Source organism: Argentina anserina, chromosome 7 (genome assembly GCF_933775445.1).
Source record: "Argentina anserina chromosome 7, drPotAnse1.1, whole genome shotgun sequence".
In the NCBI taxonomy this organism is placed as follows: Eukaryota; Viridiplantae; Streptophyta; class Magnoliopsida; order Rosales; family Rosaceae; genus Argentina; species Argentina anserina.
In genome coordinates, this window is record NC_065878.1 from 6,636,738 (window position 1) to 6,663,044 (window position 26,307).

Genomic DNA, 26,307 nt, shown 5'->3' on the forward strand with positions numbered 1-26,307 from the left:
GAGCCACCCAAATATAATGATGTTTTCGGCATAGAGACGTCAACATACCCTTTTGTCTAATTCACCACTCCCTTGCGATAATCAGACAATACTCGCGTCATGAGCTAGCCCCCACCACTAAGTATGGTAAAAACTCTCGACAGCTATCATGAGTCAATCAATGATTAACACATGCCTACTTCTTAGATCACACACATTGTTTTTCAAGGAAGTCGTGCTTTATCCACAACAATACCTTCGTGACTTCACCTCAACACATCCCTAGAACCATGAACCTACCATTCCTTCAAATCAACAAAACAATCTCCTTTCATGATCATCTTATTATAAAATAATAAAAAGTTGTCGTGCATGATATCTACCCAACACCATATTTGTATCGGCAACACGATAAAGAAATCTTAACTCACTGAGTTCACAACCACCACAGAACACCACCTTGGACTAAGAATTACTCTCAAACAGTTCACCAGAGAATCGACTAATATACGCACAAGGCAGTAGAGAACCTCTACTGCCACCACAAGAGTGACGCAAAACTTACCGTCGAGAATTAACTACAGCTTCTTGATTCCATGAGTGGTATGCCACAATTTGCAGGTCAGACAAAGAAGATATTTATCTCTCGATGGTGGGACATGAAAATTAGGTGAATTTTATAGCGCAAAAATTCAACACGACCAGAACTGAGATATACTTTATCTCCTGGTTCATACCTACCTCAAATGCATGACACATGGCCCCACACAAACGCCCCAGTGGCATCATCTAAAGTATTGGTTTCCCCACTGTTGTAGTACTAATACGTTTAGTAATCAATTCAACAACAGAATGCTGATATTGGGCCCACCATCTCCTCTAGACTAACCCAAAATTATTGCTGCGCTACCACCCTAAAAAGTTGTTTCTTTACTTTCATCAAGAACCCTCATGGCCACCTAATTATTTTGAGAAGTCAAATGCTCCTACTCAATTGCCAACGCATTCGGCCAAAATAACTACCCTACAAGCAGCAATTAAAGGATCACTCTCTTATCGTAAAATGTATCCCTTGTTGAACTCTTGAGTTAACATCTCCTTATCCAACAATAAACAATCTGATGCATGGAGGGAAAGGAGCCTCTAAGTCTCCAACACTAACACCACTTGCACTTGAAAGGAAAATTCGGTCCTCAACCATTTCTTTACTAGTTGGAAGGTGCTTGTCACGAAAAATTTATAACACACCACTAAGCTAAGGTCATCTCATTCCTTACCTTCAATAGAGTTACTTCACCGCCATTGCGTCTCATTTGGACCTGTGGCATAGTTAAGTTCTAATCTCCAACACCAAAATGATTAATTCAAGAAAGATCAGCGTTCTCAATTAAATGCTCATCTAGCAAATAATTAATTCGTAACGCCATAATGAAGTTTCTCCAACATCTTAGATTTCTTGCTCAGTCAAGAACAATGTGTAACTTCAATTGTCTATGGCCGAACCAAAACAAGTTGGAACACAACAATGACGTAATGTGAATCTCAATTCAATAATTGTATCACCACCTTAAGGATGTATCACACACCCTACCACTCTGTTACCAATAAGGTTAGAGATGCTAATCTCGAAAATGTTCGTTAAACTACCTCCAACTTATGGTCTTTACATCCCTTACCTTGAACATAATACTTCAACCTCGTTAGACTTCAACTTAGATTAGTTGCATAACTAAAATCCAGTCCTCAACATTGTAACACTGAATATCCCTCAATATAGGGTCAACGCTCTCCATCAAGACTTCTTGATAGTTCTCTGTCCTGATGGAAATCTATATACTCAAACCAGTTAGCATTCCAGTAACTTCTTCACCCTGAATTGATGGTAACTGGATCTCAGGTAAAACTTAGAGAGTATTGTAGCCCCTCTAAGCTGATCGCACAAGTCATCAATTCTTTAAGCTCGTTCGGTCCCATCCCATATGGCGCCTTCGATACAGGTGCTATAACAGGTACATCGTCAATAAAGAAATCGAAAACTCTCCAAGAAGGTAAACTCAGTATCTCCTGAAACGTCTCATTATACTCGGATATCACAACAATGTCTGTGATAGCTACTTCCAGATCCACAGACTCCACATGTGCCAAGACTCAAGCTCTCATACATTATTCGACTTGAAGCAAAGATAACAAAACACTGGTTTCTTGGGTATATGAAAGAACACACCATGACAAAACAATCAATCCCGCGTACTGCGGCCTCAACCAATCAATTCCTAAGATCACATCATAAGTGTGGTCCGGAATCTCTCTCAAATAAGCAGAGAACTCTCTACTTCCAATCACAATAGGGCAAGCCTCACAGATTATCTCCAATTCGAGGAACACTCCAAGCGCAAAGTGACACATAAAGAGTTTCCCAAAGGTGTAGGAATCAATCCTAGCATCTCCACTACCGAACTAGCAATAAATGAATGTGGCTATCATCATCTTCTCTCTCTCAGAGCACTCAATCATCACCAAATAGGTTTCCATGCTCTCGATCCAGTTGTCCGCTACCTTATTATCATCTTCTCTATCTCAGAGCACTCAATCATCTTCTCTATCTCAGACCACTAATGTCCTTGATCAACCTTAGCACACAACCGTCGTCTCTAACGACAGCAGTAGGGTCAACCTGTTCTGCCCGTAGAGCAGCCTCCTCGTAAAGGTTCTCGGCCGCACCTTCGCCAGTCCTCGGCCCTGTCCACGGCCCTTTTCTAAATTCATCACCTTGAAACACTTAGTCACTACAGGTGAAGTCTCAAATCTGAATAAAGAGGTCTAACATGAAAATTCAGAAGAAGGTGAATCATCAAAGTATTATCACAATACTCCCTAGAGGAGCAAACCGTAAGGTGTGACTCCTAACACTCTCGCGTACCCAACGACATATCAATACCGAAGAGCATGTGATGCGGGCCCGCTGCAGTCCGGTCATCGCTCCCGGATGATATTGATAATCGCCAAATACACACTTAGGCTCTGATACCAACTGTCACGACCCCAAAATTTAGAGTATGAAACTTGAATTTTGAAGTCATGAAAAATACTAAAACAATCTCAATGAATCGAAATCATTTTAAATGCCACAGCGGATCATCTCTGAGTTCAAAATACAACTCAGTCAACCGATTATTACAAACCAAATTTATAATTCGACAAATGGAAATGTATAATCCTCACAAAATGCTCACAAAGAAAACACACAAAATCCTCACCACAAAATGGAAATAAACAACTTCGAGTCCTCTGAGCGGTCCGTCGACTTCCGCTAATCCACACCTGCGGAGTTATCCCCTACATCATCGAATTGGTGCACCGGGATTATAAACACAAACCCGGTAAGCTTTACAGCTCGTATATCAATATACACGAAAATCCACAAATCAACAAATATAAATGCACTCATAACTCATTAGACGGCCCATCTGGTTATCTAATAATGTGAAAATGTGAAAATATATGTACTCATGAGAATTGGGCAACCCCTCTGTTTACCCAAATGCATTTATAATACAGGTACTAATGAACGCTGGTAAACCTCTGTTACCCCTCACGTAGTACACCGCCGATATTGGACAACCATCTGTCATCCAATATCAAAATATATGGGTACTCATAAGCTGATAACCCATCTGTTACCTCATATGCAGTACCCCGGCAGACGGACTAGAGCTCTAACTGTATCGTAACTTTCGCCCAGCCAAAGGCTAGGTTCCGACATGCCAAACATGTCTGAAGACTGGTCCGAAGACATAAAAACGTCCGAAGACAAATCGTGTCGAAGACAAATCACGTCCGAAGACAAAACACGTCCGAAGACAAATCATTTTAACAAAACAAAATGTCAAAACCATGTACAATAATCATCTCATTATATTGTACAAATTGAATCAACATGCTCAATATTTAATCTCATCATCAAAATGACATATTCACAATGAAATCATAACGGTAAATAATATAGCAAACTATATATATGTACATATTTACCATTTATACAAATATATATATTCCACTATATCATATACATGTCATATTTCATTCTTTAAAATTCTGCATAATCTTGAATCTCTTTTTACAGTACCGTAAATCACTTTTTACATTCACCGTCGTAAAAATAAATATTTACAATTTACTGTTCGAAAACACTATTGACGTGCCACCCCACGTGGCGGTGCGTGGGGTACACGCGGCACTCACTGTGGCAGCGCATGGAGCCCATGCGCCGACCCTAAGACCAACGCGTAGCGCGCCACCGCCGCCTTATTCGTCCTCCTTTCTCCCCCCCCTTCCTCCCCACGGCCTCACGCCGTGCCTAGCCACCTCCACGCATCCACACGCGCCGCCTAAGGCGGCGGTAACCCCTCCTCCGATCTCCTCTAAACCTCAACCAATCCATCCAAAAACAACCCAAATTCATACAACAACCATCACAACATCCAATTAGATAGAAACCTCACCTATTCCAGCCCTTGGAAGAGCCGGAGCTCGTCGAAGAGCTTGAACAAGTTGAGCTGGGTTCGGTGAGGTCCGGCGAAGCTTCATGGCGGCGAGATGGCTCGCGTCTTGCTCGGAGGAGGCTGGAGTCGAGCCTGCGAGGGCGCTGGTGCCGGCGGTGAGGAACACGTCCCTCGGAGGAGGGAGATCGGCCCCGAAGGGAGAAAGGGCTCGGGGAGGGAGAGAGAGAGAAGAGAGAGAGAAAAGGAGGCGCGGGTTTGAGGAGAGAAGAGGGTTTCCGAAAATGGGAACCCTACTTCTGATAAGTTTCCTTTTATACCCCTTTCTAAATCGGAAACTAACTTCCGTTGTTAATAACCTTCCCGTACGACGTATGATTAGAACGCGTGACGTATCGATGAACTCGTATCGACGAGCTCTACAACTTTTGTGAAAGAATTTTTTGCAAACGAGCGACGAAATAAAAGTCGATATTCACGTCGCGGAAACGTAAAGTTTTTCTAATTAAACATTCCAATAATGTTTCCGTGTTCGATTTACATCGTCGCAAGGCAACAAAATGTCGTTTAATGAGGTTTGCAAACTTTATATATTTAAATCAACTCAATAAATAGTTCCGAAAAATCGGGTTATTACAAAAAATGTCCCACAGGGCGTGCCAATTTGTAGAACGAGAATCTGAAAACAAATAAGAGTGCAGACACGTGTACAAATAAAATGTAATTGATTGATAATCAAGCACGGGGTTACAATCTTTGTGAACTTCTCTGATTCTATCTCCGTATGTAACTTGGCTCAAGGGTGACATGCACTTGATCTTGAGAATTTGAGTATGGATTTGGACTTGATGAAGAACGAGCGATTTGGTAGCGTGATGATTCTTCGTGGACTTGAGTTTGGATTTTGGATTTGATGAAGACCAAGTGATTTGGTAACTTGATGATTCTTCGTGGACTTGAGTTTGGATTTGATGAAGAACGAGCAATTTGATAGCTTGACGATTTTATAGAATATTTTATTGACACTAAAATAATAATATTTCTTTAATTGTATAATTAAATCAATATGTATTTTCTGATTAATTTAAAATTAGTTATTCTCATAACTAAATTAAGCAGAAAATAATTGATTTAATTATAACCGTTAAAAAAATTATTAATTTAATCAAATGTCCAATTACCATTTCGAATCGTCAATGACATTCAATTTTCGATTTATGTCGGAATCACATAGCTTCGATTACGATCATCCATTTGTGTGCTGACATGAGTTTTATTCGGATCCGTACTAACTTTTTAACTTTTGGGCCACGTGTGCAATTTAGTCGGGTTCTTGGTCGATTTAATCATTTAATGAAGATGATTTATTTCATTAAATTTCATGTGTCTACAAGAAGCATGGCAAATTTTGCCGTCACTGCCTGACAACCACAATAAGGATGTTCCGGTTTCCATGGATACAGTTGAAACGTAGCTGCGCTGTAGCCGAGTATAAGTTTGATAATCGACACAAATTACACAATTATGACACACAAGCTAGCTATATGAATCTTCTCTTATAGCTAGGGAAATGAATAACTTGTAGATTATTATTATTATTATTATTATTATTATTAAATGTGGACACTATAGATTATAGGAATTATTCACCACAAATAAGTGAATATACATATCACATAATCAATTTAACGAAAAAGCTAAGAGAAGTATAATAGTAGGTACCACAAAATATATGTTTTTCCACAAAAGTCTAGGTACCATTTAGGTTTTTTCTCCTTAATAATTAATTTTGAATGACAGCTAAAATGGAAAAAGTATAATCTGCAAAAGGTCCATACAACGCTTATGTGAACAAACATATGAAAGCTCAAAGAACTTTCGTGCAAGTTATGCACAACTGCACAAGGCTGGCCCATAATATTCGGGATTCTAGACTTCTAGTATTAAATCATGATGACGTACGTAATATACATCGTAGAAAAAACAAGGTCACCCATATCTTACATTGTCACCTTAGTAAGGCAGAGGCAGCCTCCGGCCTATTATCATCTTAGAAATGGGGCTTCTCATCATTTCCTCATTTTGCTTGTTCGCAGTGGCTTTTCCCATAATAATCAATGCAACCAAAAATGAGTGCAATGAAATGAATTGCCGGAATGATGGTCCAGGTATCCATTTTCCATTTATGCTCAAAGATAGACACCCAAATCACTGCTGCGGGTACCCTGGCTTCGTCGTTTCTTGCAATCGGAGAGATGAGACGGTTCTTGAGCTCCCACAAGTTCCATTCAACTTCGCAGTGAGAAGCATAGATTATAAGTTTCAGGAAATCGAACTTTACGACCCAGAAAATTGCCTGCAGGAGAAGCTGATAAAAATTCAGAACATGTTAACCTCGCCCTTCGTCTTATTCTACCCTGGTAACCTGACCTTATTCAATTATTCTTCAGTTCTTGATCAAGGTGACCGATATGACTATAAGCCTCTTGCCTGCCTTAGCCGCTCCAGCCATCATTTTTATGCTATTGACTCTACGGATGCAATTGGTCACGACCTACAGTCTTGTACAAAGATGTATAATGTTTTATCAGTTCCAACAGTATTTCATGATGACTATGGGAAGGACCCTGATTTTTTTGTGTGGAACTGGTCTACCCCAATGTGTACAGAATGCGAAGCAAGGGGAAAGAGGTGTACATTGGAAAATAATACGATTATATGCATTGATTGGACAGCAAGTAAAGGTAACCTGTAGTCCTGTACAGGTCTGTTCGCATAAATTAACTGATTATCCTCTTTACATGAACTCGCAATTGACGGAAAAAATTGCTGGTTAATTACAAAACTCTCAAGCCGAGCAGATATTCCTATGCTGATATTACGAGGATTACAAATCAATTCAAGCAGAAGTTGGGCCAAGGAGCAATACGGAACTGTTTTCAAAGGAATGCTTACACCCGAATTTTTTGTAGCTGTGAAAGTCCTCAATAGTTGCAAGGGAGATGGGGAAGAGTTCATTAATGAAGTAGGATGTCACGACCCCGAATTTCGAATGATAAAAATTTGAATTCGAAGCCATGAAAACTCAAAAACAATTTCAAATATACTGAAATCATCACCACTAATAGTATAAAGAAATCTTCGACGTCTTCAGAGTAGTCCGTCAATTCTGCTAATCCACACCTGCAGAAATATTTCCTACACCATCGAATAGGTGCACCAGGATTTTAAAGACAAACCCGGTAAGCTTTGCAGCTCATATGAGTAAAACAACAATACAACTCGTGTATAAATACAAAATAAACATACTGAAAATATATAATTATAAATGTACTCATTAGTCATTAGACGGCCCATCTGGTTGTCCAACAATATCTGAAAATAGAACTACTCATGAGAAATAAGGCAACCCCTCTATTTACCCAAATACATTTATAATACGGGTACTCATGAGCACTGGTACACCTCTGTTACCCCTCATAAAGTACGCCGTCAGATATTGTAAACATCTCGCTACCCACTATCCAAAATAAAAATACTGAAAACATTTAATTATAAATGTACTCATGAGTCATTGGACGACCCATCTGGTTGTCCAATAATATCTGAAAATATAAGTGCTCATGGGAAATCAGGCAACTCATATGTTTACCCAATTACATTTATAATACGGGTACTCATGAGACGCAGGTACTCTTCAGTTACCCCTCATGCAGTACACTGGACATTGGACAACCCATCTGTCACCAAAAATTCCCAAAAATATGGGTACTCATAAGCTTGGTAACCCATCTGTTACCCCTCATGCAGTACACCGGCAGACAGATTAGAGCTCTAACTGTATCGTAACTATCGCCCGGCCAAGGCTAGGTTCCGACATGGCAACACGTCCGAAAACTGGTCCGAAGACAGGAAAACACGTCCAAAGACAGAAAACGTTTTAACAAAACTCAATGTTAAAACCACGTACAATAATACTCCGCTCATGTTATTGTACTACAAACAAGCAACTCTTACTCAAATAAAATAAATATAGTTGCCACAATATAATTCATTTGAAAATAAGAACTTAACAGTATATAATATAGCAACTCATATATATGTATCGTATTTACCATTTTATACACATACACAACCCACTATATTATATACATATCATAGTTCGATCTTTTAAAATAAATGTAATTATGAATCTCCGCTAAGGATAGATTCGTCACTGTGAGATTTTATTCAGCTTATAATCTTAAGCGTAATTTCCATGATTTTACTCAGCTTATAATCTTAAGTTAATCATTTACTTGATGTATCGATTACCTAGAATAGATAAGAAACAAATTTAGAATCGTTACGTAAAACCTTAGAAACAAATAATATTTTACTATTTAACAATTTCTGGTTTTTACGAAGTTACTGTTCACGTCGTTAATATTCACGTATTATTATACAAATACCTATTAATTACGTATTGTTATACTATTTACGTGCTTGTACGTGTACATACTATTTACGTATTTTTGTACGAGTACATAGTATTTTCGTTTTTCTGTACATCCATGTACTATTCAATCGTATATACTGACTTAGTAAATAATAATTACCGATTTACCTTTCAGATATTAAATTTACAATTATTGTACGTAATTTACATTTACATTTACCGTACGTAATTTAAATTCACATTTACTGTACGTAAATTACTTTTATATTCACCGTACGTAAAAATATTTTTTTACAAAAAAACTATTTCAAAATCACTATTCACGCGCCGCCACGTGCCTAAATGTTAAAACCACTATTCACCTCTCCTAAAATCAGCGCGTTGCTCGCCACCACCGCCCCCAAACCCCTCCATTCCCTCTCCTCTTCCCCCTACGGCCTCAAGCCGCCTCCCTTCCCTTCTCACGCTACCTCACGCGCCACCTAAGGCGCCGGTATCCTCTCCGCTCCTCCTTCTCCGATCCTCCACCAAATTACCACCAATTCAGCCACAAAACCCACCAACCAACAAATCAAGCAAACCCTTACCTCGTGAGGGCGTAGAACCTCCGAGAAGAACACCGGAGGTGCTTGCAAGGCCGGCGGAGTTGAATCGAGCAGAGGCGAGCGGCGAATCGAGCTCCACACTTGTCGTACGTGGCTCCGGGGGTAAGGTGAGGTGCAGACGAGCTATCCTCCGAGCGCTTGCATCGCCGGAGGTGGAAACTGGACGGCGTCGAGTTGCAGATCGACGGAGGTATGTTGGCGTGGCGAACGACGGCGAGGGAGGACACGTCCTTCTCGGGGTTTGTCGCGGAGAACCTTGCGAGGCTTTTGGGCAAGGCGGTGAGGGCCACGGTGGCCCAGGGGAGGAGATCGCCGGTGAGGTGTTATGAGAGAGAGAGAGAGCGATCGGGGAGAGAGAGAGAGAGAGAGAGAGAGAGAGAGAGAGAGAGAGAGGAGGGAGGCGGGTGCGAGAGAGGGGTTTTCAAAAATGAAAACCATAATCTCAAAAATTCTCTTTTTATACCCACTTCCAAAATCGGAAACTAACATATGTCGTTAACAACTTTCACGTCTGACGTCCGATTTGAACGCGTGACGTGTCCACGAACTCGTATCGACGAGCTCTACAACTTTCGTAAATGAAGTTTTCATAAACGAGCGATGGAGTAAAAGTCGATTCTCACGTCGCGGAAACGTAACGTTTTTCTAAATAAAAGTTCTTATAACGTTTCCGTTTTCGATTTACAACGTCGCAAAGCAAACAAATGTCATTTAATAAATTTTACAAACTCTAATAATTTCTAAAAATTCAATTTACTTGACAGCGAAAAATCGGGTAATTACAATCTACCCCCCTTAAAAGAATTTCGTCCCGAAATTCGAGTACTCTACTCAACAAACAATTGAGGATATCTTGTCTTCATATCCGACTCTAGTTCCCAAGAGGCGTCGCCCTCATCATGGTGACTCCACAACACTTTGATTAACTCCACTTCTTTCTTCCTAAGCTTCTTGGTGGATCTATCCAGAATACGAACCAGCTCAATAACAAATGTGGCATTTTCCTTCACCTCTATGGTGCTATGATCAATCACATGCGACTCATTTGGTATATACCTCCTCAACATGGAAATGTGGAAAACATTGTGAACACCTGATATGCTAGTAGGCAAGGCTAGTCGATATGCTAGTTCTCCTACCTTCTCGAGAATCTCAAAAGGCCCAACATACCTCGGAGCCAACTTTCCTTGCCAAATCTCACTACACACCCTCATAGGTGAAACTTTTAAGAACACATGATCGCCGATCTCAAATTCCACATGTCTCCTCTTTAAGTCTGCATAGCTCTTCTGTCTATTTTGTGTGGTCCGGATCCTATCTCGAATGATCGAGATATTCTTTGTGGTTTCTTGAACCACCTCTAGGCCCATTAATGCCTTATCACCAACTTCAGCCCAATAGATAGGTGATCGACATGGTCTACCATAAGGGGCCTCGTAAGGTGCCATGCCGATGCTAGAATGGTAACTATTGTGTTAGGCGAACTCAATCAACCTCATATGATCATCCCAGCTACCTTTAAAATCCAGCATACAAGCTCTCAACATATCCTCCATCACCTGATTCACCCTTTCTGTCTGTCCATCTGTTTGAGGATGAAAAACAGTACTCATATCCAAAGTAGTACCCACAACCTTCTGTAAACCACCCCAGAACTTCGATGTGAAACGTGCATCTCGATCAGAAATAATAGAAACTAGAGCTCCATGAAGTCTCACTATCTCATCCACATATAGTTTCCCTAACACGTCCATAGAATACTTCATTGACACTGGAACAAAATGTGCCAACTTCGTCAACCGATCGACAATCACCCATATCGCATCGTGACCCTTCTTGGACTTAGGCAGTCCAGTCACAAAATCCATAGATATATGTTCCCACTTTCAAGGAGGAATAGTCAATGGCTTCAACATGCCAGCTGGTCGTTGATGTTCTGCTTTCACTTCCTGACACTTACATGTTTACTCTTTTATATGTGAATTTCGAATTGCATGATTGTTGGTTAAGTTGGTGACATGCTTAATGAATTCAATGTGCAGGGCTTTGGAATTACATGATGAAGATGAACATGTTAGATTTCGATTATGGCTGCTTGGTATTAATCGAATGAGTTAAGTGTCTATGTGATTAGGTTACTGCTTAGAACCCTAATTGCATGATCCAACCTTAAGTGTTTATAAGAAGGTCTCGGCATGATTCTAAAGAAAGACATAGAGCTTGGTTCGATCCCTTTATGTGACTTGTTTTGGTGATTGTTTACGTGTTGGTTGGTTGATCACATGTACATATTAGTTTAGGTTTTATTTACTGTTTTTATAAATCAATCCGAATCTATATCAAACCTTTGATATCTTTATGAATTCGTGTTAAGTATTGTGATCCTAAGCCCTGGCTAGATCCCCGGTTTGTGAACGATACTCTCTTGCTTTATACTACTAATGATGCGTACATGGTTAAATATTGATGTCGAGTAATCGAGCATTCATCACGGGGCTTTGCCAAATAGGTTTCTTTGGTGTGACCCCACACAATCAGTGACAAAAATTAGGTGATTTCAGATATGTAACGGTTTTTGGTGTTTGCATTTGGTAATGGGTCTTCCTTTATGACATATTAGTGTTATTTTCGGTTTACCGCAAATTTCGACGGTCAGACGAGGTTTGAATTGGATGAAATTTTTACAAGGTCACTAAATATATATACAGTTCATATCGGCTTCTGTTGATTGATCCTGAGAAGTTTCTTTCATATATTTGTTTCATAATACGATAGTTTTATTCTAAATCTAATAAAATATGTATGTATAATATTATATTATTTGACAGGTTTTTACGTGCCGGGCCGGCGTTTGGTGGGCCAGACCCATGAGCCGGGTCTCACACCTTTAATTTAAACTCAGCATTCTACTCAGGGAAGCGGGCTTTGACTTTTCTGATGCAACATTACCTTCGTGGTCATGGTCTACAAATTTGTGGATGGTTTTCATCTCTGTCCAACCCAATTTCTTGTCGGTGATGATGGCTCCCTCATCAACAATTCTGTTGCTCGAGAAAAATGGATGGAACAAGATAGTTTTCTTATCTTCATGATTGCAACCACACTTTCTGCAGATGGTTTAACTCTGATAATCGGTTGTGAAACATCTATGGAGGTATGGCTTACACTCAAACAAAGATATGCTATTGTGTCTGAATTACATATTGTGCAACTAAAGACGGCATTACATAATATACAGAAAGGCTCTGACTCAATAGAAAAGTACTTATTGCGATTTAAATATATGAGAGATCGACTAGCTGTGGCAGGGGTTGAGATAAATGACCAGGATAGTAAGAATTTGATTCTTGCGGGTCTTCCTATCTATTATGGTCATACTAGACAGATTATTAGAGCAAAAATTGATATTGAAATGGAGGAAATTAGGTCCTTACTCTTGTCTGCTGAGTTTGAATTGGAGCTAAAGCATAAGAGCCTTTCATTTTCATCAATGTATGCAATGCTACCGAATGATGGTAGACATCATTTCAGAATTCCATCTCACCCCATCAAACTTGGTGAAAAGGTTGCCCCCTCTATGCCACAAGTTCATGCAGGATATGTCAACTTTATTGGTGAAGTCCAATATCATGGTGGTGATTACTCTCGGCCCAACAATGACTTGGTTCAACAATGTGGTGGAGGCTTTCAATCTGGTATGACTACAGCTAATGCTTATCCAGCTTCCTCTAATATTGATGCAATAATGAATGGTGGACATTGTTGTCCTTATACTGGTACTGGTTTGGTTAATAATAGTGTTGTATATCCTTCACTACCTCAATACAATGATTCTATCTTGCATGATTGTGTTACTCGACTCGGTTCAAATAATTCCTCTCCTAGGACGCAAGACGGTAACACTGCAGGTAGTGAAGGGGTTTTTTGCTCAGTTCCACCGCAGTATCATTATTCTTCTGGCTATGTTGCTCAGTATGGAAATTATGGTTCTAGCACCTCATGTGTCCTGCCGTCCAATCTTAATCAAAATGGAATACAACAACATGGAAACTTCTCTCAGCAACCACCCTTCTCTCAAAATAATGTGCAATCTGGGAATTTTCCTTCACAAGTTGGTGGGCTTACAAATTACTCTCAAGGGTCTTATCATGAAAAGAACAATTCTATTGTGTGCCAGCTTTGTGAGGAACTTGAAACGGCAGCCTCAAGTGTTTCTAAAACTTCTATAACTGAGGACATAAAGAATATTCATGCTGGTGCATCACCTAAAGCTCTGTGTGCTTCTGTCTACATTCAACCAAAGCCAAACTCCACTGCTACACCCCTAGACAACAGTGTTGCTCAGTCACAAGTCAACCAATCAGTTCCTACTCTGCCTCATATGCAGCAAAGTCTCCTCAAGAAAACTGAAGTGCTTACACCAAGAACTTGGCCTACTTCACTCAACTCCAGATAGACTTCTCATCAATTGTAAGCAAGCTTGTGAGTACCATTTTTCGACAATCATTTCCCCTCATTCTTCCTGGTTGATAACCCTAGTACCAAATAAAGGACTCTACGACAAACTAGCTCTTGGTTGAGTTGGTTCCCCAAGCACTAGTTTGAGGGGGGATGCTAAGATGAAGAAGAGAAGGCCCGGTTCAGCCCATTGTATATGGTCCATGCCCATAAGAGCTTAGTAGTATAAATAGGGATAAATTCTCTTTTAGAAAACACACTGAAAGATATCCCAATTTATCAAAATACAAGTTCATGAATTTTCTGAGTTTTCTTCTTTGTCTTGTGCCTTTCACAATCTCTACGTCTTCATCAAAAACTTAACACCTTCCTTCTGGAAAATGGTTGATTTAATGATAAGAAACTATTTCTGTTTTTGATTCTGCATCTGGTTTAGGATATTCTATCTTACAGAACAGAAAGTTTAAAGTTCAGCAGAAAGTACCTACCGTAGTTGCTCAAAATTTCAAGAAATGCAGCGACTACTCTTCATCTCATTCTATTGCATATTAATGTCCATGGCTTCCTTTAACGTGTGCCATAATGTTTGCACAGAATCCAAGTGTGGTACCGTGATGATCACCGACTTGCTATCCATGTCCCGTTCAAGCGCCTTCCTAGTTCTCATGGATTGGAGCTTGGATGCAGTCAGAAGAGCAACAAGACTGTTCAGCAGCAACATGTGTAAAATTCTTTGTGAAACACATTGATTATAAGCGCCAGAAAATTCAAGTACATAACCCAGATAGTGATTGCTTTCTCTTAATGTGAACAGGAGGGTAAGAAGTGTCGTTTGAAGTTCAACGGCATCCAAAGTGAAATTGAGTGTGTTCATTTTAGTAAACCAAGTAAGTGTCAATAACACTATATTAAGTTTTTATGTCAAATATATTCGCTGGTCAAATCACTATTGTTATCAGCTTCTTTCACTTTATCTTTGAACATGAATGAAGGTCTGATGGTTCTTAAATATCATTTACAGGCGCAAAAAAGAAATTAGTGGCTACAGGTTAGTTAAAAGATACCACCAGTATTTTACTCTGTCTCATATTTTGGAAGAAATTAAAAATATGTTAAGCTAGGCTAAAGGACTTGTTTGCATGCAGGTGCAACGCTGACTACAATCATCCTATTAGTTTCGATGGGTGTAATATTTGTTATGTATCGCTCTGATAAGAAGGAAAAAGAGAATCAACTGAAAATGTGATAGGAGCACAAAATGTGACGTTCTTAATGTATATGTAATAACCCGAATTTTTAGAAACTAAATGTCGAGTATTTTCAAAGTGTTAAACTTGTGAAATTAATTCAAGACGACAATTGGAGGTTTGCGACATTTCGAAACGAAAACGGAAACGTTCTCGGATCGTTTAATTAGAAAACGTAACGTTACCGCAACGTATAGATCGACATTTATTCCGTCGCTCGGTTGCGAAAACTTCCTTCATGAAAGTCGTAGAGCTCATCGATACGAATTCATGGACACGTCATGCGTTCGAATCGGACGTCGGACGCGAAAGTTATTAACGTCGGAAGTTCGTTTCCGATTTTGGAAATAGTATAAAAGGAAGGAGAGGAGATTAAAAATCAGAAAATCAGATTTTTCTAAAAATCAGCTCGGGCACTGTTCACCCGACCCAAAAACCTTCTCCGGCCGATTTCTCCACCATCCGACGTCGCCTCGTGTCGTGCCACCTATCAAACTGACGGGCTCGACGAGCTCCATCTTTTGGGCTACGCCTTGCACTCCGGCGACAACCACACACGGTGTAGCAACCGCCGGAAGTTACTGCTGTGGCGGCGCCGCCTCCTCTGGCCACCATGACTCGAGATTCTTGGGGGGTTTTGCTTGTCTCAGTCCCAGCAACATTCCCACAAAAGGAATCGAGCCAAATCGAAGTGTAAGTACCCGAATCAAAATTTCAATTTCTAGGGTTTGTGAATAGTGCCGATTTCATGTTCTTCGTTGTTTGGACTATTTAGACTCGGATTTAGACCTTGGTGTCAACTAGGAAGTTGTTGGAAATGTTGTTTAGGTTGTGGTGGTGAAATTTGGTGATGATTGGTGGCGGTCGGTGAACAGTAACGCCGAATGAATAGTGACTGTGAATAGTAACTCCGCATGAATAGTAATCTGGAACAGTAACTGTGAGTAGTGATCTGTAACAGTAACTGTAAAATAGTGATCTGTAACAGTAAATGTGAACAGTGTCATGGTAAAACAGTAACTTGAACAGTGTTTTGGTAAAACAGTAACTGTGAACAGTGGTTTAGTAAAAACAGTGATTATTAAACATGAACAGTGTTCGTGAACAATGTTTTATGAACAACATTTAGTTGTGCTGAACTCGTCACCTGATATTTTAAGTATCATTTTCTAAGCATTTATCGTGCTATTAGGTGACTGACGAAACGAGTGAGGAAATTACTTTCAGGGTCGTGGAAGTTGCACGCAGGAAAGAAGGTGAGTACAATCTCACTTATTTACGAATCTACCCTTCCGGTGATTCAAGATTTTGCAAGAGTTTTTAATATTGAATTACGACACGTATACAATATAGTGGATTACATATATATCGTATAAATGGTAATAAGTACATATATATATAATTTGCTATATTATATACTGTTATGAATTCATTAGAATTGGTCATTTCGAATGACGAGAATTAAATATTGAGCATGTGATTTGATTTTTGTACAATATGAGGTGTAATTATTGTACGTGGTTTTAACATAAGTTTGTTAAAATGTTTTGTCTTCGGATGAGTTTTGTCTTCGGACGAGTTTTTGTCTTCGGACGTGTTTATGAAATATAACATGTATATGATATAATGGATTATATATATATTGTATAAATGGTAAATATGTACATATATATATAGTTTGCTATATAATATACTGTTATGATTTTATCGTGATTTATGTCATTTCGATGACGAGATTTAAATATCGAGCATGTGATTTTGATTTGTACAATATGATGTGAGATTATTGTACGTGATTTTAACATTGAGTTTGTTAAAATGTTGATTTGTCTTCGGACATGATTTTTGGTACAATATGATGTGAGATTATTGTACGTGATTTTAACATTGAGATTGTTAAAATGTTGATTTGTCTTCGGACATGATTTTTGGTACAATATGATGTGTGATTATTGTACTTGATTTTAACACAGAGATTGTTAAAATGTCGATTTGTCTACGGACTTGATTTTGTACAATATGATGTGAGATTATTGTACGTGTTTGGCATGTCAGAACCTACCCTTTGGCCAGGCGAAAGTTACGATACAGTTAGAGCTCTAGTCTGTCTGCCTTAGTACTGCATGTGAGGTAACGGGTGGTTATCTGCTCATGGGTACTCAGATTGTTTTGGATGTTGGGTAGCGGGTGGCTATCCAATATCGGCGGTGTATTACGAGAGGGGTAACAGATTGTACCAGCGTTCTTGGTACCCGTAATATAAATGCATTTGGGTAACCAGAAGGGTTACTTAATTTCTCATGAGCGTTTTGTTTCTTATTTCTTTGGGACGACCAGATGGGCCGTCCATTGACTCATGAGTGCATTTATATTTGATGATTTGTGATTTTTTCGTATATATTAATATGCGAGTTATATTTTCATTTTACTCATACGAGCTGTAAAGCTTACCGGGTTTGTGTTTACAATCCCGGTGCACCAATCTGATGGTGTAGGGGATAACTCTACAGGTGTTGATTAGTGGAGATTGAGCGACAACTCCGGAGGCTCGAAGTTGTTCGTATCCTACTTGTGGTGAGGTTTTTAGCGTGGATTTGTGTGCGAGAATTGTTGTGGTTTTATTTGTGAGATTTGTGAGTGATTGTGAGGATTATTACATTTCCATTTTATGTATGGATTATAAATTTGGGTTGTAATAATTGGTTTGTCTGAGTTGTATTGAGAACTCAGAATTGATCCGCTGTGACATTTTAATGATTTCGATTTCATTGAGATTATTTTGTGTTTAACGACTTTAGAATTTTGAGTTTTTAAGCTCGAAATTTTAGGGTCGTTACACATAATGTCTTGCTAGACCAAAATTTCACCCCGAAAATTTCTGATTCTGGGATGTCCAAGTTGTGTGCCATGGATCAAATTTTAGTGTCAATGACTGCAGCTAGGGGGACTATAGGCTACATTGCACCTGAAGTGTTCTCCCGGAATTTCGGAAATGTGTCATACAAATCAGATGTATATAGTTTTGGAATGTTGTTGCTCGAGATTGTAGGAGGGAGGAAGAATACTGGTGAAACCATGAACAACGCAGGTGAAATTTACTACCCTGAATGGATATATAATCTTTTAGAAGAAGGGGAGGACCTTCGAGTCCATATTGGGGAAGAAGGATTAGATTCTCGAATTCCAAAAGAACTAGCAATTGTAGGCCTTTGGTCCATCCAATGGCACCCAATGAATCGTCCATCCATGAAATCGGTCGTTCAGATGTTGGGAGCAACAGAAAACTTAACCATGCCGCCAAACCCTTTTGCCTCTGCGGGTCATATAGAAACAAATGCAGCAAGTCCCCCCTTTTGCAAGACGGTTGAACCTGGAGCTAGAAGCAATTGTTGAATTAGAGTAGATAATATGTAGATGTAATACTGTTTGTATGCATTGAAAGTTTGCAAATGTATGGATTCATTAATTATTCCCAACAAAATTATGCAACTTTTACGTTTTTCCAGATCTCGGTCATGTACTTGAATTCATATACATGATTTTAGTTTAAATTTTGAATACAATTAATTAACACCAAGTGTTCCTCTAACAAAAAAAATGGCAATGGAGTAACAGTGTTGTCGTTAATCCAGTGTTTTAATGAACACAGTTGGCATTGAACATGATGGAGCAAATTACCTACGTCCTAAGGACTCCCTAACTTTGACTCTCTGAGTTTTCTACCAAGTCATAAGGAGGTTTTTTCTCATGTTCTTCCTTCTATCTGCAAGTTGATTAATCAATTTATTGATACAGCATGAGAAGTTAGGTATCTGATGGAGATGTTAATTCGAATAAATTGACAGCTCGGTATTTCTCCACTTGCAAAGTTGCAATTGATCTGGTCATTAATTTCAGGGACCATGATGAGACTGGGTGGACTCGACAAATTGATAGAGGCTTCATTACATGGAAAAGCATGGAGAACTTTTCTCTACTATTTTTTTTTTTGAACGTGGAGAACTTTTCTCTACAAGATACTCTTTGTGGATCAAAACTTGTAATGGAGTCATGTGGTTGGAGTTACGTGACAAAGTCTTTAGGATGTATTCAATATTGATTAATTGGGGAGAAGAGAACTCAAGGATGAATCATTCTAGCATTTTCTGTCCACGTACAAAGCAATGCAACTTTCACTCCACTTGTTGGGTCAAGGACAATATCTAGGTCAATCGCTTGACTTGTCCCTATCTTAGCGTCGTGTCACTGTGTTATAACGCGTACTTGACGGCAATTCATAGGTCCATTGAAAAAATTTGCCAGATTAGAGCCATTTTGGATCGGACATTCAAATAATAAAGATTCATCATTGGTTTATAAGAATTGATATGACACGTACATACGGATGTCGAGTTCTTTTGTATTAAAATCCAATTCCATCTTCATCGAGCGGTTTAAGTTAGGGTGTATGAGTATCAGCATTGTGACTCATGTGTGTGGGATGTTGGCCGCTTCCATAGGTTGCAAACAGGTTGCTATGAGATCAATTCACCTCATCGATTCCCCAAAAAATCTCAATTTTCAATCAATGATGAAAAAGCAAAGAATTGTGTTACTCCGATTTATTATGTCTACCTGTTTTGGTTTTATGTCTTATTAGAAGGTGGATGCATGTCCTTTGATTTTCTTGCTATGTTAGTACGAGGTACATACTACTCACAAATAGTTAGTTTTTTTTAATCAAAGGGAGAAGAGTGATTCTAGTTACACCTTCTTAATTGCTATTCGTACCTCCTGTAGTTTTTTTCTCCAAATATTCCATTTTTATCCCTTTGTATTAATTCTGCACCTCCCTTCCGTTTCAATCTTATTTTCTTTTCATTATGAGACAAATATGAACAAAACTCATTTGGAAATTTGTTTGCTTTGTACAATATTGATAGATTCGCATTTATTTACAACTCATTGAAGCATTATAATATTGAGAACACCTTTATATTCTGGGCTAGCTAGAAGCAAATCATAATTAAATCAATCTTCCACCACCGCATAAATCATTTAGATATAGAAAGATTTAGTTCAAGACAACCATTTATCAGAGATAATCATGATTGTTGTTGTTAAATAAAAACATGAAATTTTGTTAACTTAAAAAATTCATAGTGAAAAACTAATGTGTATTCATAGTTAAATAAAGATCGATGTAAGGTGTTCTATATATTATAATTTCAATGAGTTGTGATAGGAGCACAAAGTGTGACGTTCTTAATGTATATATGCCATATTCTTATGCTTTGTTACTTCTTATTTAGTTGTTTTAGGTTCATATTTGTCATATGTATGTTCTAAGGAGAGCTATTTAGAATTTAGATGGATTGATGATGAAATTGTGCTAAGTGTTAGAAATCCTTACTCGACTATGACTCTACTTTCCTATTTTCATTCTTTCCTATTCCTTAATCGACGATTTCTTTTCAGGAAAGACAAATCATATTTGATAAGGAAGAAGAGATGTCGAGATGCATTCCTAGTTGAACAAGGAAATCATATCCGAGTTGAAGAAGGATAAGAAGAGGCCAGCCTAGCTATTCCTAGTTGGACCAAGAGAGATGTCGTGCAGCCCATATATGTTTCCCTATTGGATTTGGTTTCCTACATCAAGTTGGATTTGGAGTACATGAATCAAAATCCATATCAAAGAAGATTTCAGCTTCCCAATTGGTTTTTATCTCCTAATTAGGATGGCAAAGAGGGTTTATTTTCTCCTATATATAGAGGCTCGGCCTCTCCATTTAATCATCATCAGCCTTACACACAAACACAAGCCTAGCTTTGCCGAATTCATCCCTCACCCTTCTAAGAAATCCTAAAACCGATTCCACCATTCCCCACCAATCAATAGCCTTCAAGCACGCTTGTGAAGAGGTTCCATCCCCTTAGAAAGCCACGGCTATACTTTGTGAGATCGCTTGATTGATAAAGTGTAACCATGATTTTCTCTATGTCTATTTCGGGTTTTTGGTTTTTCTTGTTCTTGGATGAGCTTGCGATTTGTGTAGAATAATCTTGTTTCGATTTTGTCTATCAAATAGTTACTTGATTCAATTTATATAAAGTTGCGATTTTACGTTTTTAGTTCTATGAATTTTGGTTTCTGCCGTGCCTTGTTCTTGAGTGATTTCGATATCTTTATGTTATGTATACGCTTGTAGCATGATATTTAGGTTGTTGGATTTATGACTTATGCTATGAACATGTTTATCTTTTCTATGTGATTTTCGGAATTGCATGATTGGGGGTTAAGTAGGTGACATGCTTAATGAATTCAATATGCATGGCTTTGAAGTTACATGGTAGGATAAGTATGTTAGATTTCGATTGGAACCGCTTGGAATGAATCGAATGTGTTAAGTGTCTATGTGTTTAGGTTACTGCTTAGGACCCTAATTGCATGATCCAACCTTAGTCATTCATGATAGTGTCTCGGCATGACTCTTAAAAAGACTAGAACTTGATTTTCGTTAGCCTTGTATGATTTGTTTGGTGATTGTTTATATGTTGGTTGGTTGATCACATGTATATATTAGTTTAGGTTTTATTTACTGTTTTTATGATTCAATCCGAAACCTATATCAACTTTTTATATCTTTATGAATTCGTGTTAAGTATTGTGATCCTAAGCCCTGGCTGGATCCCCGGTTTGTGAACGATACCTTCTTGCTTTATACTACTAATGATGTGTTCATGGTTAAATATTGATGTCGAATAATCGAGCAATCATCAAGTTGTGAACAAATGTAAATTTTATTTTGGTTTCTATTTGATTGAACGTACAAATACATTAATTTATTTGTCAGATTTGTATGAGTTCTCTTCTATTCACATTTTTCAGATCAGAAAGGAATCAAATGAAAATAGAAGGGAGCTGTATACAAAAATAAAAGGGGTAAAATTGGAATACGTTGAGAGAAAAGTTAAATGGATGTATACATAGCAATTTATGGAGATGCAACTAAAATTACACAAGGGAGAATCTCATTCATCAAAATTTTTTTTTACATCAAGGAGTATAAGATGGCCTTTTTTTTTTAAAGACAGAATACCTAGCAATAACTAGATGTCGCAAGTATTATTAGAAAAAGATAGATTATGCACCGGGGAGGACAAAGAACCTGAACCCCATACTACATGAGATAAACCACATATATCCTCGTAGAACACATCCCGAATAAAATCAGGAGACTCCTTAAACCAAAGACTATCAACAGCACCACCACAAGCAAAATGAGCAAGACGATCTGCTACACTATTTGCTTCCCGAAACGTGTGACGTCTAGTAGAAGAAGGCAACGCCAAAAGATACCGCTTATAATCCTCTAAACACGTCCCACGTCCGATAAATCGGCTCCGCTAGAACTAAGAGCTGCAACTAAAACCGAAGAGTCACTTTCAATGTCAATTTCATTCCAACCTTGATGAATACCAAGAAGCAAACCCTCTATACACGCCTCAGCCTCCATAGCAAGAGCTGAGTGAGCATGCAAATAGGACTTAACGAGTACATCAATACTCTTCCCATTCTCATTCTGGAAAATCACCCCAACATCACCCTTATTCGAGCGCAAATCATAAGCCCCATCAACATTCAGCTTTAGCTAACCTCATGGGGGGGGGGGGGACTGCCACTTTAATGGCGCTCGCTTCCCCTTACTTATTGACTTTGGGTGGTACAACTGAAGATCAACAAGCATCTTAAACACCCATTGAATCATATTCATAGGGAGAAATGATGTACCTTTCCAAACCATGTTATTGTGTTCAGTCCATATAACCCAGAGACCTAGTGAATCATATTCATAGGGAGAAAAGACGTACCTTTCAAAACAAGTCAATGACAGCATTATCACAATCATCCAGAATAGCCAGCATCCACTCCGTAATAGAGGACGATGGATATGAGAGAGCATCTAAATGCAGAGGTCCCAGGAGCCAAAAAATTTGCACCTCCAGAAATTTTTTAAATAGGCGCACATCAACCTCAAGCTCGGCCCCGCAGATGACACTGAAGGGGTCCACAATCTCTATCCTACATCTTAGTAATACAGCTCTTGTTGGAACAATTCCCCTCAAAAGCCTCCAAATAAAGCTTTTGATTTTTGGAGGTACCCTAGAGCCCCACACCTTTCTCCTATATTTTTTTGTAATAACCCCCTCACTCCCCACCGAAGAAGAGGCTCTCCCACTTGCACTTTTTGCTTAGGTGAACACATGATAACCACTTTTAACATTAAAAATACCTTTGTTATCAAAGTGTCAAACAAACCTATCCTAAAAAAACACATGGCCGAGCTTAATGCTTGCAATTAAATAAACCTCCCCCAGAGAGAAAAGCTCATGCAACACCTCCATGTTCCAACCCCTCCCATGATTAGTCAAAAGGTCACACACTACCAAGTCTTATGTGCCATCCATCATAGAAGAATACGGCCTAAGAGTGGGGAATAGGCAACAACGGGTCATGCCACACCCTAGTATGCTCCCCAGAACCAATTTGAACCCGTAGCCCTACTTTAACACCTCTCTGCCTGCCAAAATACTACGCCGAGCATAAGACTCACCTCCCTTCAATTCTGCCTCTATAAAAGAACTACTAGCAAAGTAATGAGCCTTGAGCAACCGGGCAATAAAAGTATTTGGTTCAACAACCAACCTCCACCCTTGTTTTGCAAGAAGAGCCAGATTAAATTAATGCATATTCCGAAAACCCAGGCCACCTTCACTTTTTGGAACACATAGTTTATCCTAGGATAACCAATGAAGCTTGCTCTTATTATTTTCATCACTCCCCCCCCCAAAATCGTGCCATTAAACGATGCATCTCATCACACATATACTTTGGGACCTCAAAGCAACTCATAACATATGAAGGAATAGTTTGAGCCACCGATTTTATCAAAAGTTCATTTCCCGCCCCACTCAAGCACTTTTCCCTCCACCCACTCGTTCTATTTATGATCTTCTCATTAAGAAAAATAAATGACTCGGCCTTGGAATAGCTTAACTCCGTTGGAAGCCCCATGTATTTTTCATGCTTATCAACCCTCTCAACACCCAGCATAAAGGCAATGCCCTCCTGCATGAAAGGATGCACATTCTTGATAAAAGATATACAACTCTTGGAAAAATTCACCATCTGACCATAAGCAACTTCATATGAGGCTAACAAGGCCTTCACAACTTCACACTCCTCTCTACCCACTTGGAAGAAAAAATGAAAGCATCATCGGCAAAGAAAAGATGCGACACACTCGGGGCTGCCCTACAAATACGAATACCATGAGGAGAACTAGAGGCTTTGGCAAAAAGAATGTTGCGGGATAAAATCTCGCCACACAAAAGAAATGAATATGGAGAAATAGAGTCACCTTGTCTTAGCCCCCGCGAAGGAATAATTCTACCTCAAGGTTCCCCATTAATAATAAAAAAATAGGACACCATCGAAACACAACTCATAATCTGCCTGATCCAGTTCTCACAGAAGCCCAATCTACGCATCACCTCCTCAAGAAAAACCCAGTCGACCCGATCATACACCTTACTCATGTCCAACTTCAACGCTCAAAACCCCTCCTTACCAGTCCTTCTCTTCTTCAACCAATGAGACACTTCAAAAGCCATCAGAGAGTTACCCGAAATAAGACGATTGGGAACATAAGCACTTTGAAAAGGACTAATGATACCATTAAGATGACACTTTAAACGATTTTATAAACCACGTTACATAAAGAGATCGGGCGGAGCTGCTGCATGTATTGAGGAGTATAAACCTTTAGGATCAACGCCACATACGTCTTGTTGACAAGCCTCACTGCTTCCACAGAACTCAACATGTCCACTACCGCGGCCACCACATCATCACCCACCACTTCCCAAAAAGACTAATAGAAACAAGGAGAAAACCCATCCGGGCCCGGAGACTTAGAGGGGTGCATACCTTTTAGGGCAAAAAAACACCTCCTCCTTTCCAATCACTTTAATTAAATGGACATTATCCTCTGAGGTGATAACAGACTGAATCTCCTCCAACAAATTCTGAAAATTCGAGGGATTGGAAGAATAAAATAACTCCTGAAAATAACTTAAAATAATAGCCTCAATCTCATCCATTCTGGCACACCACACACCCTGACTGTTAAACAAACCAAAAATATTATTTTTCTTTCTTCAATTTTAGTCTTCTGATGAAAGAACTTTGTATTAAAATCACCAACTCAGCCAAAATACTTTTGCCCTCTGACGCCAAAAGGAATGCTCCTTCTATAGCAAACCATAAAACTTTGACTTTAAGGCTGATTTAGACTCATTCACCCCCACCGAAAGTGACTTATCTAAAAAAGTAGCTAGTTGCACATAAACCGACTCAATCTCCCTACGGAGCCCACCAAACTGATCAGTGCTACACTTCTCTAAATCAACCCTTGTTTGACTCAATTTTTTGGAGAAAGAAGCTAGACCCCGTGGCCCACTCACCCTACCCCAGCTCTTCTTTACCACCGATTGACAACTCTTCTCCAACAACCAAAATTCTTCAACTTTAAACCTTTTGTTTCTCTTTCTTCTTGGTCGCCGTTCCTTAGAAACCTCAAGAAGAAGATGAACATGATCAGAGGCACTAAGATTCAAGTGTCGCACCCGAGAAGCAAGAATCAAATCCTGCCAGGACAAAGAAGTAATACAACGATCCAATCGAACTTTCACCTCCTCACCTCCACGATTACCACTCCAAGTAAATCTAGCACCAACAAATGTCACATCAAACAGCTCACAAAAGCTCATAGCGTCATGCATCTCAGTCATAAAACGATCCTTCCAACGAACACCCCTTGCTTATCAATGAGTTCTGTGATTTCATTAAAGTCTCCCCCGACTACCCAAGGCAAATTACCAAGCAAACTCAAACTACAAAGAAGATTCCAAGTTTGAATGTGTTGCTCTGGTTTAGAGAAACCGTAAAAACAAGTAAATCTCCAACAATCCGGCTCACCCACCGACCCCACCACCACATCAATATGATGCACCGATTGCGATTACAATATCACCTT

At 39.1% G+C, this 26,307-nt stretch overlaps 3 protein-coding genes and 1 long non-coding RNA gene across 8 annotated transcripts in view; 3 read left to right on the plus strand and 1 right to left on the minus strand.

Moving 5' to 3' along the window:
• Positions 1-26,307, minus strand: part of LOC126802151 (uncharacterized) — a 334,978-nt gene that overhangs the window by 204,512 nt on the left and 104,159 nt on the right. The gene's annotated exons all lie outside the window — the stretch shown is intronic.
• Positions 1-26,307, plus strand: part of LOC126802143 (rust resistance kinase Lr10-like) — a 222,949-nt gene that overhangs the window by 98,516 nt on the left and 98,126 nt on the right. The window lies entirely within an intron of this gene.
• LOC126802147 (uncharacterized) lies at positions 12,542-15,265 on the plus strand. 4 transcript variants are annotated; one of them, XR_007672901.1, is made up of 4 exons: positions 12,542-14,003; positions 14,574-14,866; positions 15,001-15,027; positions 15,125-15,265. XR_007672901.1 is itself a non-coding variant. In XM_050529708.1 (4 exons), exons 1-4 carry the CDS (start codon positions 14,661-14,663, stop codon positions 15,223-15,225), a joined length of 243 nt encoding a protein of 80 aa, XP_050385665.1. In that variant the 5' UTR covers positions 12,542-14,660; the 3' UTR covers positions 15,226-15,265. The 4 variants fall into 4 exon arrangements, 1 of the variants encoding a protein (XP_050385665.1); XR_007672903.1 differs by having other exon boundaries at positions 12,542-13,991; XM_050529708.1 differs by having other exon boundaries at positions 12,542-14,702; positions 14,794-14,866.
• LOC126802160 (uncharacterized) overlaps positions 15,649-26,307 on the plus strand; it is a 68,934-nt gene continuing 58,275 nt past the window's right edge. Inside the window, exons 1-2 of the long non-coding RNA XR_007672911.1 lie at positions 15,649-15,919; positions 16,419-16,482. This is a non-coding gene — a long non-coding RNA (uncharacterized LOC126802160). The remainder of the gene's footprint in view (positions 15,920-16,418; positions 16,483-26,307) is intronic.